Here is a 15,923-nt window from a genome sequence, read left to right as displayed (position 1 = left end):
ATACTGTACACAAAGATAGTGTAGGCAGCTTACAAAACTACACAAAGATAGAGTAGGCAGCTTACAAAACTGTAATCGGTAGCAATCGTAGAAGATGTTCCAACATAAACAAATCTGGAATAATGATTCATTGGATCTATTGTCTCCCACATGAGTTATATACTGATAGCAGGGCTTGACAAATTTTTCTAAAATCTAGGAGCCATGATGAAAGTGTAGGAGCCAGGCCACCATCCCCCCCAAATAATGACAGGAGTGATTGAGGAGCACAGCTCTGTGTGTTATGCAACTGTTATACACACTATACTAGTCCACAAAATGATAACAGTTGAATGGATACAGTAAAATGGAGGCCCCCCCTACTCCACCCTTCAGTAATAACGGACCACATTTCATATAAAACAATGGTGCCAGAAAGTACAACAAAACCCCCCTCCCCTCGTGGTCACACCACTATCATTCTGAAGCCGCTCCGACATCCCTGGCCACGCATAGACCCTACTACCGGAGAGCTCTCTGCAGCCGGAGATAGGAGACAGTTGACAGCCGGGGGGCGTACAGGAGGATCAGCGTAGACTGGGACAAACAGCAGGGATCAGAGCAGGCCAGGATGGAGAGGAGTCATCAGTGCAGGCCGGGACGGACACAGGCACAGCAGTCACCGCAGGCGACACTCAGCACATGCACTCCTGTGCATGATATGAACATTTCAATCCTATAGGCACGAATCTCCGCCGGAGCTGATGAGGATCTGCTTCCTCCCTCACTGCAAAATCTAGTAGCCAGGCAGCAGTCTGGTAGCCATGGCGACCTGGCCCCCGGGATTTGTCAAGCCCTGCTGATAGGATTGTAATGTTTGTTGTGCTGCTTACAGTCTGCATCATATGCGCCTAGTTCCCGACTCGTGGCTGATACGTGCAATGAGCACTGGCGTTGTGTTGTGTCATTGGACGCAATCTGTACGCATCTGGCCGACATTGGTAGTAATTAGTGTTTCTGGTGTCGCAGCAGAGTGGACCGGTAAGGCTGTATTATACATTACGTCAGTGGTTCCCAAACTTGGTCCTCAAGGCACCCTAACAGTCCAGGTTTTAAGGATATCCATGCTTAGCACAGGTGACTTAATTAGTACCTCAGTCAGTTTATTTAGACCATTTGAGCCCAAGCATGGCTATCCTTAAAACCTGAACTGTTAGAGCGCCTTTAGGACCGGCTTGGGGAATGTCTGCATTAACCATACTGTTGTATAATGCGGCAATTTGTTTTTATTATTTTATTGATTATTTGTTTTTATTGTTAATATTAGTTTGAGTGATTCTGCATTACGTCAGTCACGCAGCAGGAAGAGAGTGTTGTATAAGTTGTCTGTGGTTAGTTTGTGCTAATTCTCTCCAGCAGTGAGATGGTTACCAGACATCTCCTGTATCCATATCCAGCCTTGCCTCCTGTAACCTGCCCAGGGGAGCAGCAAAGCCACATCCTGCCCCCAGGGAAGGGAAAGAGGGCGCCCTCTCCTGGCAACCGTCCGTCGTCACACTGGGGCATGTCACGTCTCCTATTTGTGAGAGCGGCAATCTCTCTCGACTCCGCACTTTCATTATGGGCATTCTCAGCCGTATTACCTATTTTTATCTCTGCAGGAAATGCACCGTCGCTTCGAGAACGCCCCCGACTCTGCCAAAACCAAAGCGCTTCAGACCGTGATCGAAATGAAGGTATGATACCAACGGGAGCTGCTTGGCGTGGATGGACCTGTATAGGAGGAGTAACGTATAGGAAGAAGGACTGTGCCGATTCCCACACTATCTATTTATAGGCATTTATGCTCCTGGTTACTCGGTAATAATTAGGGAGACGTGTAGGAAGAGGGACGTTACAGAGCCCAAGGTCAATCTGACGTCTGAAGGACGTGACTTCATTTGATAGCTGCCGGCAACATTACAGATCTGTATAGAAATATTCCGTCACAATGTTGAAGTATAAATGGCAGCATATTATTACAGTATAATATAAGATCAGTAGAACAAGTTCATGTTATTTGACAACTGCAGTAATTTAAAAGCCCCCCCCAAAAATGCAGTGTTTACGGAATAAACCCCCCATAATCTGTGCTCGGCACTGGTCTACTGCCCAGTCTCCCTGAGCTGGGCTTTAGGCCCCTATACTACCCATTGCCGAAGACAGAGTGCTGCAATAATTGTGCTGGCTTCTATAGACTTCTACTGGACAGCAGGTTACTACAGAGCTCCTGGTTGTACCGTCCTGTCTCCTAATGACATTGAGCGGACTTTGTGGATCGTAAACCGCTCTACATTCTGATGGGTTCCTCTGTTCCATACCCATACGGCCGGGTGGCTGATCCTTATTATTCCTGTCACATGTGACGCGTGGCCGGTTTTCCCAGCACATGTGGCTTTTATTGGACGGTTGGGTGGTTAGTGAAGCCTGAAGGCCGTGGTGGGCTCTTTGGCGAGTGACCTGGTGGCCGTGTGAGTGCTTACTGTGGTCCGTTCATCTTAGGTTTTAGTTGAGTTGTTCTTCGGGCATTCTGCAGAGATGGCTATTTGGTCCTTCTTGAAATCTGTAGTCACCGTGTTCTTCTTGCAGGACTCAAAGATCACGTCCATGGAACGTGGCCTGCGGGACATGGAGGATGAGATTCAAATGCTGAAATCTAACGGGGCCCTCAGCACCGAGGAGCGGGAGGAGGAGATGAAGCAGATGGAGGTCTACCGGAGCCACTCCAAGTTCATGAAGAACAAGGTAATGAAGTTGGTGCCATTAATGGTCGTTTACTGCTCTTCATGGGGATGAGAGGACCGGACTAATACCAGCGTGCCAGCGTGTATACCCTTGTTATTGTCTTTATTCTCATTATGGGTGAGGAGCTGCTGGAAGTAGACATCTTCTAACCCCCCCCTCCCAAACCATCCCAGGCGTGCCTCCACCTCTCAGCCCACCGCCCTCAGCCACCACTCATCCTCTGTCTATCCACCATGTGGTCAACCGCTATCTGTGTCTCTGCGAGATCCAGTAGAATCGGCGGCCTGCGTTCTCAGCCTGAAAAAAAGCAGCTGAGGGTTAGACGACTTATTCACTTAATGTAAATGGAAAACCGGTGGCTCTTTGTCCGCTGTTGAATCGTAAGTCCCAGTATACACCATCAGTCAGAAATTTGCTGCCTTATCCCCTCATCTTGTTTGTATCGTCCCCTTTCCTCCCATAACGGATCAAAATAAACACAAGCAATTATTTATACGTATAAAATTATCTGGTGTGCGTGTGTGTGTGTGTGTGTGTGTGTGTGTGTGTGTGTGTATATATAATATATATATATATATATATATATATTATCATACAAACTCGGCACTCACATGCTTTTCAAACTGCAACTCCTTTGAACATAGGGAATGTTGGTTCCAAAATATTGCAATAATTTGTTAAGCTGGCCACCGCTTCACGGTCATTCCCATCTAGCCAGTCCCTACACTGATTCTCAGATAAATGAACTTGATCTGCCATCTTGGGCTCAAGCTTGCATACATTTTAAACATGAACCTGGGTCCTGCCTTAAAGAGACAGGACCACACCCAGGGCTATCAGTTAATAAGCACCTGGAAAAAGGAAATAGTTTGTCTTACATTTGAAAAACAGGGTGCCCTAGCAAGTGTGACCACAAAATTTAAATAAACGACAGGTTCAATATATATATAATGTGTGTGTATGTGTGTCTATTAGTTTTTTATACAATACAAAAACAAATAAAGTAAGATTGTGTGTATGTCTCATAGCCTAACCCCACAACAACGGGGGTGTCAGCTCAACCTGATATAAATTAAGTGGCGGTAAGCAACTCCTAATAAGACGTGTAGACGGTGAAATCAAGTCAGAGCGCCTAAAAGTGCTTTATAGTGAAAATAAATTAAGGGCAAAATGACCAGTCAAAGATTTAAGGCTAGATACAATATACCTCTAACCAAGGCCTGTGAATAAACAGTACATCTGGACCATAAATATATAAAACATTTAATAGTATCATAAGACATAAAAACATAGGTAAAAATATATAGCCATAATTGATGGATAAAATAGACACAATGCATATACATACATAGATTCAGAGCTCATCTTATTTCATATATTATGCTAGTCACCATCTCATTTCATCTACTCCCGTTATCTACCTATGCACATATGACGCTATACAGATGGTATGTGATAGAAACACTGATAGGCAATACTCTCCGTTTATACCGGAAGTGACACTACAGGAAGTGAGGTCACAATTACATCCAGATGCAGAAAACTGCCTTCATTTTTTAGGGTATAAATACAGCCAAATCCCACTTGCAAACACTATCCCCTTGAAGAAGTCCGCTGGTGACGAAACGCGTTGGGTCCCTGTACCCTGCCTGATTTATACTATCCTCTACATCAGGGGTTCCCAACCAGGGTCCTCAAGGCACACTAGCGGTCCAGGTTTTAGGGATAGCCATAATTGAGCACAGGTGACTTAATTAGTGCCGCAGTTATTTTGATTAAACCATCTGTGCTCAACCATGGATAACACTAAAACCAGGACTGTTCGTGTGCCTTGAGGGCCGAGGTTGGGAATCACTGATCTACATGAAATAAGATAAGCTCTGAATTTATCTATGTATATGCATTGTGTCTATTTCATCCATCAATTATGGCTATTTATTGTTTTTATTTATTTTTATCCATGTGTTATGTCTTATGATACTATTAAATGTTTATAATTTGTATCCATGTATTTATGGTCCAGATTCACTGTTTATTCATAGGTCTTGGTTAGAGGTATATTGTATCTAGTCTTAAATCACATGATCTTTGATTGCTCATTTTGCACTTAACTTATTTTCACTATAAAGCACTTTTAGGTGCTCTGACTTGACTTCACTGTCTATATATATATATATATATATATATATATATATATATATATATATATATATATATACATAGTATGTATAATGTCATGTAATTTAAATGATCACTGAAATAAAAGGCCTGTGACCCCAGAGATTTGCATTCTCTATGTACTTTGTTCTTGTCCAGTTATAATCTCCGGAGATACGGGCGCAGGGAAGCTGTCATTCAGAAATGGGCTCTTTTTACTGTAAATGTTAAAAATCTTATGGCGATTTATTATTCTGTTAGATACGGTGACATCCATCATGGCGTGCTACACAGACTTGGACCTGGCTCTGTATAAGGTTCACGTTAAGAACACGGTTTATGTGTGTCTGTGAGAATCTCTCTGTGTTCCCCATTAAAGCCTTTAGAGCATCAGGCAGAGATGTTTTATTTTTCTTACACTTGGTTGCAGCTCGGTGCAGTTCTCTGCGATGGATGGATACGTACATGCGCCCATAGAGCAGTTCCGTCTTGTATCAAAAGAACGCAGAAAAAAAAAATAATGAAGCTTTGATGGAAAGCACTGGTGAAAGTGGCTGTTACCTAGAAATGGTGGTGGTTCATGTTATGTTTTCATCTGTATCACCCACTGAGGATCTGCCATAGATACAGCCCTGCGATGCTGCATATGACGGTAACGAGTACCTCTGTACAATCTTATATCCCCCGCTCAATGTCCTGACAGGTAGAGCAGCTGAAGGAGGAACTAAGTGCTAAAGAGAGCCAGGCGGAGGAGCTGAGGAAGAGAGCGTCAGCTCTGCAGGCGGAGCTGTCTGGCGTAAGGCTCCTCGTTCTGTCTGTCCGCCGGCTATCCTTGTCTCTTCCTGGCGGTCTGTGCCGCCTCTAACGCTCTGCTCTGAGTGCACTTCCTGGCTGTCTAACACTCACACTAACCTCTCTGCTCTCATGCTGCAGGCTTGCAGTCTCTACTGACTCCCACCTCAGGTCTGCTGACTGCCTAACGGGGAGAATGTTCTGCCAGTGCCCCATAATCACATTTCCAGTCCACATAATAAGACAATGGGAATGGGATTGTAGCCGCCGGTTCAAATCCCGACAGTGCTAGCCCGACGTGGAGGTAAAAATACTAACCCTCCCCTCCCCCCCCACGCCCCCCCCCAAACCCTAAAGCTGCCCACACACATAGCGAAATTTTACCCAATTTGGCCGATTTCGAAGAATCGTGACGACAAATCGTGAGTGTCCACTCACTATCACGATGCCAATGCGCGTCCCCGCTCGTCGTACATCGCATCTTCAGATCTGCCGTACTGTAGGGCAGATTGGCCAATCTGGGATACAATGCACTGGATCCACGATAGATCTTAAGTCAGATTAGACATTTTTTTACTCCAAATCGTGAGAGAAGAGTTCAGGGGAATTCGCACACATCATGGGATCGTGTGTAGATCAGTATGTGTGTGGGCACCCTAACCCTCCTTTAGGGGTACCTAACCCTAACCTCCCCTACTAGTGCCTCACCCTAACCTCCTCCGGTTAGTGCCTAAACCTAACCCTCCCGGGGGGGTCCCTAAACCTAACCTCCCCCCCTAGTGCCTAAACCTAACCCCCTTCCTTCCCCATGCCTATCCCTCCCGGGGGGGGGGGTGCCTAACCCTAAGTCCCCCCAAGGGGGTCCGTAAAATTTAACTGCCCCATCCCCGGCTACATCGCTACTTACCTCCGGCGCTGGACGATCGGTCCGGCGTCCTTTCGGGATCCCGGCGTCGGGATTAACATAGGCGGCGGTATTTCGACGCCTATGTTAAATCCCCTGCCGGGATTGTAGTGTCAGTATTGAGACCGGCTGATAACTACATCCCAGATAATGTACCTGCCGGACCCGGTGCTGTAACTAAGCTGTAATGTTCCTGCACCGCGCAGGGGTCGGCTAGCCGGCCGGCGCTTACTGTGGAATCTGTGTTGTGTACGGTGACAGCGCTGCTCCTGATTCGCACTGTGTGTTTTATCCTGTGCACACGTTCTCTTATCAGGTTGGGTACGGCATCCCGGCGGTCGGAATCTCAACGCTGGCATCCCGAAAAGGGTTACACCTGTCAGTTAGTAGCCTAACCTTACCCCTTAGCCTCCCTCCCCTGACCGTAAACGTAACCTCCCCTTCAGCGCCTAAACTTGTCCCTTCCCACCTAGTGCCTAACCCTAACTCTCCCCCTAACCCCACTACTTACCGGCTCCGGAATTGCGAGTGTCTGTGTCCCCGGCTGTCGGGATTTCAGCTCTTACCTAGTCGCTGTCGGATGTATCGATCTCTATTATAACAACTGTTTTGGATGAATAAATTAGTTTCATGTTTGTTTCACTTTTTCTTCTCTGCATCTGTAAATTCCATGAGAGTAATGAAATGTTTCCCTTCTGTCTGTGACCATCTGATCTGCGGTAGAATTGTTATTTATGAACCAATGGCTGTTGGGATGTCTGCGGCCTTTGTCCTGTACTTGGCGCATTGTGTGACTGCTGTCGCCCCCCTGCAGATCGGGCAGGTGAAACAGGAGCTCTCCCGCAAGGACACGGAGCTGCTGGCCGTGCAGACCAAGCTGGAGACACTCACCAACCAGTTCTCAGACAGCAAACAGCACGTGGAGGTCCTGAAGGAATCTCTTACGGCCAAAGAACAGCGAGCGGCCATCTTGCAGACTGAGGTAAGCCAACGGCGGTGGGGATTATAGGGACAGGTTTCTGGGATCATTAATAGAATTTTGTGTTGTGATTAAGCCATACGTATCGCCAACAGGCGGGCGAGCTAGCGGCAGGACAGTGGGGAACAGTGGATGGAGGACTGTAGATGTAGGCCAGGACTATGGGGGTAGTGAGCGGAGCTAGCGGCAGGACAGTGGGGAGCAGTGGATGGAGGACTGTAGATGTAGGCCAGGACTATGGGGGTAGTGGGCGGAGCTAGCGACAGGACAGTGGAGAGCAGTGGATGGAGTACTGTAGACGTTGGCCAGGACTATGGTGGTAGTGGGCGGAGCTAGCGGCAGGACAGTGGGGAGCAGTGGTTGGAGGATTGTAGATGTAGGCCGGGGCTATGGGGGTAGTGAGCGGAGCTAGCGGAAGGACAGGTCAGTGGGGAGCAGTGGATGGAGGACTGTAGATGTAGGCCGGGGCTATGGGGGTAGTGGGCGGAGCTAGCGACAGGACAGTGGAAAGTAATGGAGGCAGGATTGTAGATGTAGGCCAGGACTATGGGGGTAGTGAGCGGAGCTAGCGACAGGACAGGTCAGTGGGGAGCAGTGGATGGAGGACTGTAGATGTAGGCCGGGGCTATGGGGGTAGTGGGCGGAGCTAGCGACAGGTCAGTGGGGAGCAGTGGATGGAGGATTGTAGATGTAGGCCAGGACTATGGGGGCAGTGGGCGGATCTAGCGGCAGGATAGTGGAGAGCAGTGGATGGAGGATTGTAGTTGTAGGCCAGGACTATGGGGGTCAGTGAGCGGAGCTAGCGGCAGGACAGTGGGGAGCAGTGGATGGAGGACTGTAGATGTAGGCCGGGGCTATGGGGGTAGTGGGCGGAGCTAGCGACAGGACAGTGGAAAGTAATGGATGGAGGATTGTAGATGTAGGGCAGGAATGGGGGTAGTCAGTGGAGCTAGCGACAGGACAGTAGGGAGCAGTGGATGGAAGATTTTAGATGTAGGCCAGGACTATGCGGGTAGTGGGTGTAGCTAGCGGCAGGACAGTGAGGAACAGTGGATGGAGGATTGTAGACGTAGGCCAGGACTATGGGGGTAGTGGGTGGAGCTAGCGGCAGGTCAGTGGGGAGCAGTGGATGCAGGACTGTAGATGTAGGCCAGGACTATGGGGGTAGTGGGTGGAGCTAGCGGCAGGTCAGTGGGGAGCAGTGGATGGAGGACTGTAGATGTAGGTCAGGGCTATGGGGGTAATGGGTGGAGCTAGCGGCAGGACAGTGGGGAGCAGTGGATGGAGGATTGTAGATGTATGGGGGTAGTGGGTGGAGCTAGCGGCAGGACAGTGAGGAACAGTGGATGGAGGATTGTAGACGTAGGCCAAGACTATGGGGGTAGTGGGCGGAGCTAGCTGCAGGACAGTGGGGAGCGGTGGATGGAGGATTGTAGACTTAGGCCAAGACTATGGGGGTCAGTGAGCTGCGGTAGGGGCAGAATAATGGGGTACAGTGGGTGGAGCTTAGAGGCAGGATAATGGGGTACAGTGGATGGAGATCTCTACACATAGGCAAGGACTATAGGGGATAGTGGGTGGAGCTAGGACATGATATTGGGGGGCAGTGGGTGGAGAACTGTAGATGTATGTCAAAACTATGGGGGGGTCATAAGTGGAGCTAGTTGCAGGCCCTTAGGTGGGTGGGGGCCTTAGTGAATGGAGGACTGTAGATGTGGGACAGAATTATGTGGGTTTAGTTAGGGCAGGACAACGGGGTGTAGTGGTGGGGTGGAACATTGTTTACAGTGGCTAACAATGGAGGAGTCAGTGGGTGGTGCTAGGGGCAGGACAGTGGGTGGTGCTAGGGGCAGGACAGTGGGTGGTGCTAGGGGATGGACAGTTTGTGGTGCTAGGGGCAGGACAGCAGGACAGTGGGTGGTACTAGGGGCAGAACAGTGGGTGGTGCTAGGGGCAGGACAGTGGGTGGTGCTAGGGGCATGTCAGTGGGTGGTGCTAGGGGCAGGTCAGTGGGTGGTGCTAGGGGCTGGTCAGTGGGTGGTGCTAGGGGCAGGATAGTGGGTGGTGCTAGGGGCAGGATAGTGGGTGGTGCTAGGGGCAGGTCAGTGGGTGGTGCTAGGGGCAGGTCAGTGGGTGGTGCTAGGGGCAGGACAGTGGGTGGTGCTAGGGGCAGGACAGTGGGTGGTGCTAGGGGCAGGACAGTGGGTGGTGCTAGGGGCAGGACAGTGGGTGGTGCTAGGGGCTGGACAGTGGGTGGCATACAAATAAAGGCTGAGAATAGTAATGTGTGTGTGTGTGTGTGTCCTGCAGGTGGATGCTCTGCGCTTGCGCCTGGAGGAGAAGGAGACCATGCTGAACAAGAAGACGAAGCAGATCCAGGAGATGTCTGAGGAGAAGGGCACCTTGTCGGGGGAGATACACGACCTGAAGGACATGTTGGATGTTAAGGAGAGGAAAGTCAACGTTCTGCAGAAGAAGGTGAGTCGGAGGTGACGTATGGGGCCAGATAGAAGACACCGGATGTGATATACAGCGAAGGCTACTGGGTCTCCCCTATACCTGGTGCTTCATGGAGAATTGTGGTGGTCGGCTGGTCCCATGTATTGAGCTATAACCTTCCATCCAGGACATGGCCTGGTCTCCCTTTCCTCATCTATCCTTCCCTTCTTTCCCCCTCTCTCTCTTGTGAGAGCTTTGTGGTCTTATTGTGATGTATGGAAAATTCAGAATGACTCAAAGGATGATCACTCCGAGCAAAGCTGAACTCGCTAAGCGAATGCAGTGGTTTAATGTTACCACTAGATGGCACTGCCTGCTCACAGGTGCACAGATCAGAGTGTGTGATACACAGGGAAAGGCCTCGTACCTCCTGCACAGTACAGGAGAGTGTCACCTCCGGTGCAGATGGCTGCGCAATGTGATCGCAGGTAAATCGTCGGCCAGCGTAGACATCACCACGTACCGTACTTGTTAAAGAACGGGATGCACCCTGATATACTCTGTGTCCTGATCTTTACTGATCTCCGTAGGGATAAAAATGCTCTAGTATCCCCAGTATTAAATATTACCCTAGCTGACCTAATTCCTGGGGTGTGTAATAAACGTTATATACTATGTCAATAAGTCACAGAGAAGATCTGTGATCTAGAGCTTTTATACAGGTCACAGAAATCCAGGGTGACATGTAATATCTGTACTGATAATCACCCAGCGGGCGTGCATTATTCCTTATAATATTCCTGTATTCTCAATGAACACCGCAGTGATGTATTCCTAATGTATGCAGCAAAATAGCAGCATCGTCATAAATGGCAACAATAAATATGGTGCAAACCAGTCTAGCATTTTATTTTTTATTAAAGTGTCTATGAATTTGGGTTCCCGGCTTTGTAGAGCTGAAGGTGAATTCCCTGTATCACGGTCCCCTGCTGGCGCTACACAGATACAGGAGTGATCAGCTCCATACACAGATCTTCATCATACGCAGTTGTTTTCGCTGCCATATAAGTGGAATGTATCAGTCACCCAGGTAAATGTGTAGTCTAGACAGCCTTGTTACCTGGGTTGTGTCTAGGCTGAGGCACGAGGCATGAGGGTGTGTGCTTTGTATGAGGTGAAAGGACCGATCTTCAGAGTCCATCGATTTGCTGTTACTCTCAGAGGGCGCAGAGTTCACCCTCTGTCACTGGCAGGTTACCCGCTCGTTAAGTCTCCCCGCGCCGTGTGTTAGACTGCGATGCGCTCGTCAGCGTGCGGGCAGCTGGCGCGGGATCAGTCTCCTCTCTCTCGACCGCGTGGTTTTTTTCACATTGCAGGAGGTTTCCCCATCCTTTGTCAGGAACCGCTGGCCTGGAAAAGCTAATTGGTCACAGGAATGACCGAGGCTCCAAGTCGGTGTTCACTTTGCTGACGACTTCTGTAACACGGAGAGAGCAATGCGCCCTCAACCGCTGCCCAGGAGCTGGAAAGTGCCGTAAATGTCAGACTGTCTTCCAGACGTGGCTGATAAATCACATATGGGAAAGACAAAGTATCATACAGCATGGAAAGGACGGCAGCGAGCCTGGCTGTGGCGGTGAAACGCGGAGTGCGGATCCGTCCTGTGCATGTCTCCGCTATAACAGGCGCACGAGCAGGTGAAGAGACAACAACAGGGAACGATCACAGCCGCTAGGGGCAGATTACACGGCCTACAGTATAAATGGACGACTGCCGTCAGATTACGCACTTTCCCTATAAGTCTCGCATCGTATTGTGTGACCCAGCTTTCTGGGAGTACTACGCTCCCTTCCTGAGAAATCCATCTTTATAAGTCCTATATCCTGGGTGTCCTATATCATTGGACTGTGACAAAGTTGGGCGCCCAGACCATGCTGATACCCCAGGACCCCAGTCTTACAGGACATAACACAAACAATGTATTTACTGTCATCTTTTAGGTCATATTGTCTGTTTCTTACTCTGAGTTTTCCAATGTGTTCACTTACACCGTTTTTGTGTTCATGCCCCCCTACCTATATCAGCCCATCTTATGTGCCTTATATCCGATGCCAGGCCAAAACTGAACTGCCCCGGGAGTGGGGGTATTAAAGACCATTGCGGGGGGAGGGATGAAGTGGTTTGATGTAGCATTTCCTCTCTGGCTGATCCCTGTCGGCAGAATTGGGTCCTCTGTCTGTTTTTTCGCATTGTTACCCAGATTACACACTTTTTACTAAATGTTGTGTCTTAATTGGTAGATTGTGTGCGAAGCACTAATAGGCACTAATTTATCAACGAGTGATCTCCTTGTTATCACCCATTACTAATGCTCCAACCAGTCAGCTCCTAACTGTATCGTGTTTTTTGAAAAATGACAGTTAGGAGCTGATTGGCTGGAGGATTATGTAAGATATGTAACAACTGATAAGAACAATATTAATACTCAGGGCCTCATTTATCAACATGTGATATTTTTGTTATCGCAAAGGAATTGGTATAAGCTTGCGCATATGTTAAGACGAAGTTGCAAAGTCCATGACGCGCTGAACGGGACTGATTGCCGCGATTTGAGGATAGCTCTATGCGGACACATGTGTAGATTACATACATTCACGCATTGAACAACAATATCTGCTCACCAACGCAACGGATATATACACCCTGGTGCCCAGTAGGCAGTGTGCGCCGGGTCATCTCTGGCTCCCATCTCATCTACTGTGTCCTGCCCGCAGGCATTGCATGCCCAGGCCTCTCCCCGCAGGGGTGCAGGCACCTAGGAGACAGTCTGGCAGGCAGTCACCCTGAATCCCTGCCACACTGTCACTCTGCTACAGCCCTGCGGAGCGCTCCGCCCTGTGAGATACTGGCATGTTGGCTCAGTACTGTTACTTGAAAACAATCAGTCTTTGCTAACGATACATAAATTAATGGTATCATTCGTGTGTATGCCTCGGGATTCGGTGGGCAGCGTTACGCTTCTCTGTGCAGTTATTGGACCACGCTAACATGTTCCGGGGGCGTCGGTCAGATTAAAACGAGTGTCATCCTCTAAGGCTACACGGCGTAGGTTTGTCCTGATTCGGTACTAGTACCAGGACGCACAGCTCATCACTGCTGAAAGGGTCAGACAGAAAGACGTCTCCCTGCGATAAATAAACACATCCCCTCCCCCGCGTACTGGTTAGGTGAACGACGGCCTCCTTTGAGGTTCGAGGGTGTCGTCAGACAACAAGGACCTCTTGTCTCCCGGGATCTGCTCCTTCAGGTCTTTTTCCCTGAAACGGCTCCTTTTTTTTTTGGGCTGCCGGTATTTTTAGAAGTTGGGGTTGTTCTGTGTGCGCAGGAGTCTGCGACGGGGGCCCTGTTGTGGTGGGTAGGTGTCGGTAATTAGAGGACGGCAGAAAACGCTGTCACAAACTGTTTCGACTTGTGTGCCAGGACCGCGCTGAGGTCGTTTCCCTGGCGCTGGCGTCTATTTCTCAGACTGTCACGTGGAACAAGCAGGAGATAAAGTAGAGGGATGAGACTCTGCTAGAACATGAGTACAACATACACTGGGGCCCCTGAAATCTTACTAGTCGAGGGAGACCGCAGGTTTAACCTTGAAGCATCCTTATTCCTGGAGCCCGTCAGTAATAGAGCGGTGCCCCTTGTGGTCATATTGTTTTTTCCAATTATGTTTTATTTAAAGGCGTTGCCACCTTCATGTTACTTTAATTTACCGACTGATGGGCGCCCTCTTACAGCTTTTACCGAACGGATTGTTTTATCGCTGTTCTACATCTGTGGATTTCAGCGCCGTATTTATATTATCCGGCACATCTGTTTTATCATTATGATGCGTAATGTGGTAACGCTGTATTAATAAAACAATGATAGTAATTATTGTTGCCCTGGTATACGGCGCGGCATTGGCTACAATTAGAATAACCAGGGAGCCGTGAGAATAAAGCGCAGTAAACGATAGAAAGGGAACAGCCGGGACGGCTTCTAGTGAAAAGTTGCAGGATGCCGTCTGCACATCCAGAAATGAGTCGCTTGGAGGCGGATGCCCACTTTAGTGATGTCTGCGGAGACCGGTGAAGGAGGGAGAGGTCCTCTCTGGCTTAGTATAATTTATTTCTGTTATTATTATGTTCCTTAGTAGAATCCTCATCTGGTCAGTGATATGGTGGTATCTATGGGCATGGCATGGGCACGCTAACTGTGATGTTGCCCCTGGCGGTGTTCCGTGCCATCTGCTCAGGGCCGTTCTGATTTCAGTCTCCTCTCTCTGTTCCGGTGTCTGGCGTAGAGATGGGTAATGTGATAGGAGACGGGATGAGGGAGCAGGGACCGGGAGAGAGGGGCATGTTCTATTGTCCTGTCTCCCTACCCCAGTATCCGTCCCTCCTCCGCTGTCCTGCCAGGCTGAGGAACAGAGGGGAGACGGGAATGTAGTGCTCCTGGCCTATATCAGCCAGAGGTATATAATATACGGAGTATATATATATATATATAATATATATATATATAGAGAGAGAGAGAGAGAGAGAGAGAGAGAGAGAGAGAGAGAGAGAGAGAGAGAGAGGAGAGAGAGAGAGAGAGAGAGAGAGAGAGAGAGAGAGAGAGAGAGAGAGAGAGAGAGAGAGAGAGAGAGAGAGAGAGAGATATATATATATATATATATATATATATATATGTATGTATGTTCTATTGTCCGGTCTCCCCTCTCCCAGTATCCGTACCTCCTCCGCTGTCCTGCCAGGCTGAGGAACAGAGGGGAGACGGGTAGGGCTCCTGGCCTATATCAGCCAGAGGTATATAATATACGGAGTACATATATATATATATATATATATATATCTATCTATCTATATATATATATATATATATATATATATAGAGAGAGAGAGAGACAGACAGACATGTTCTATTGTCCGGTCTCCCTACCCCAGTATCCGTCCCTCCTCCGCTGTCCTGCCAGGCTGAGGAACAGAGGGGAGACGGGTAGGGCTCCTGGCCTATATCAGCCAGAGGTATATAATATACGGAGTACATATATATATATAGAGAGAGAGGACGCACTCTTATATCTGCGCTTTCCTCCCCCAGATTGAGAACTTGCAGGAGCAGCTCCGGGACAAGGAGAAGCAGCTCGGCAGCCTGAAGGAACGTGTGAAATCTCTCCAGGCCGACACCAGCAACACGGACACGGCCCTGACCACCCTGGAGGAGGCGCTGGCGGAGAAGGTGAGCGCTGGGCGCAACCGTCCTCTCCTCCGAAACACGGACATGCAGACGGTGTTATGGCCAGAGGTCACCAGAGAGTGTCCCCGCAGAGGCGGCCAGTCTGCGGGCTGAACTGGCGGCGTTGCTCAGAGTCTCTTGTCTAGGCTGAATATAGGTTGCGCTTACAAATGGTCTTCCCACCGCTATGTGTCGCTGCTGGGCGCATTTACGGGAAACGTTTTGTGCCATGTTCTGCAACAGGAAATGTTTTTTTGTGTTTTTTTTTTAAATCTGTGAAATGAGAAAGACGTATGTGAGTAACATCTATATAGGTTCCCATGTGACGCCTCTGAGAACCAAATATAAAAGCCTATTATAGAAGATAATGACAACAGCGCCCCCCGCAGGATACAAACATTAAAAACAGTGTGTTTAATGCACATGGCATAGCAGGTGTGTCATGCTCTTCCACCTGCCAGCTGCCATTGTTACCTGGATGATGTGTTAGACTAGGGTATTAGGGTCACCGGGCTGTTGGGGCCGTATTGGGCTACTGTGGTATTGGGGCCACTGTGGTATTAGGGTCACTGGGGTGTTGGGGCCACTACGGTATTGAGGGTGCTACGGCCACTGTGG

At 48.9% G+C, this 15,923-nt stretch overlaps 1 protein-coding gene across 14 annotated transcripts in view; it reads left to right on the top strand.

Annotated features, from left to right (window-relative positions):
• LOC148453881 (ELKS/Rab6-interacting/CAST family member 1) overlaps window positions 1-15,923 on the top strand; it is a 137,872-nt gene that overhangs the window by 33,441 nt on the left and 88,508 nt on the right. For 9 of the 14 annotated variants that reach the window (XM_088461576.1, XM_088461575.1, XM_088461580.1 and 6 more), the window contains exons 3-8: window positions 1,641-1,715; window positions 2,608-2,763; window positions 5,624-5,716; window positions 7,431-7,598; window positions 9,906-10,073; window positions 15,171-15,308. In XM_088461576.1, the coding sequence (XP_088317702.1) occupies window positions 1,641-1,715; window positions 2,608-2,763; window positions 5,624-5,716; window positions 7,431-7,598; window positions 9,906-10,073; window positions 15,171-15,308 (798 nt within the window). The remainder of the gene's footprint in view (window positions 1-1,640; window positions 1,716-2,607; window positions 2,764-5,623; window positions 5,717-7,430; window positions 7,599-9,905; window positions 10,074-15,170; window positions 15,309-15,923) is intronic. The other 5 variants (XM_088461579.1, XM_088461577.1, XM_088461585.1 and 2 more) reach the window with 1 other exon arrangement.

Source organism: Taudactylus pleione, unplaced genomic scaffold (assembly GCF_031769625.1).
Source record: "Taudactylus pleione unplaced genomic scaffold, aTauple2 ptg001073l, whole genome shotgun sequence".
Lineage (NCBI taxonomy): Eukaryota > Metazoa > Chordata > Amphibia > Anura > Myobatrachidae > Taudactylus > Taudactylus pleione.
The sequence above is the reverse complement of the archived record's forward strand: the minus strand, read 5'-3'. Positions and strand labels throughout refer to the sequence as shown.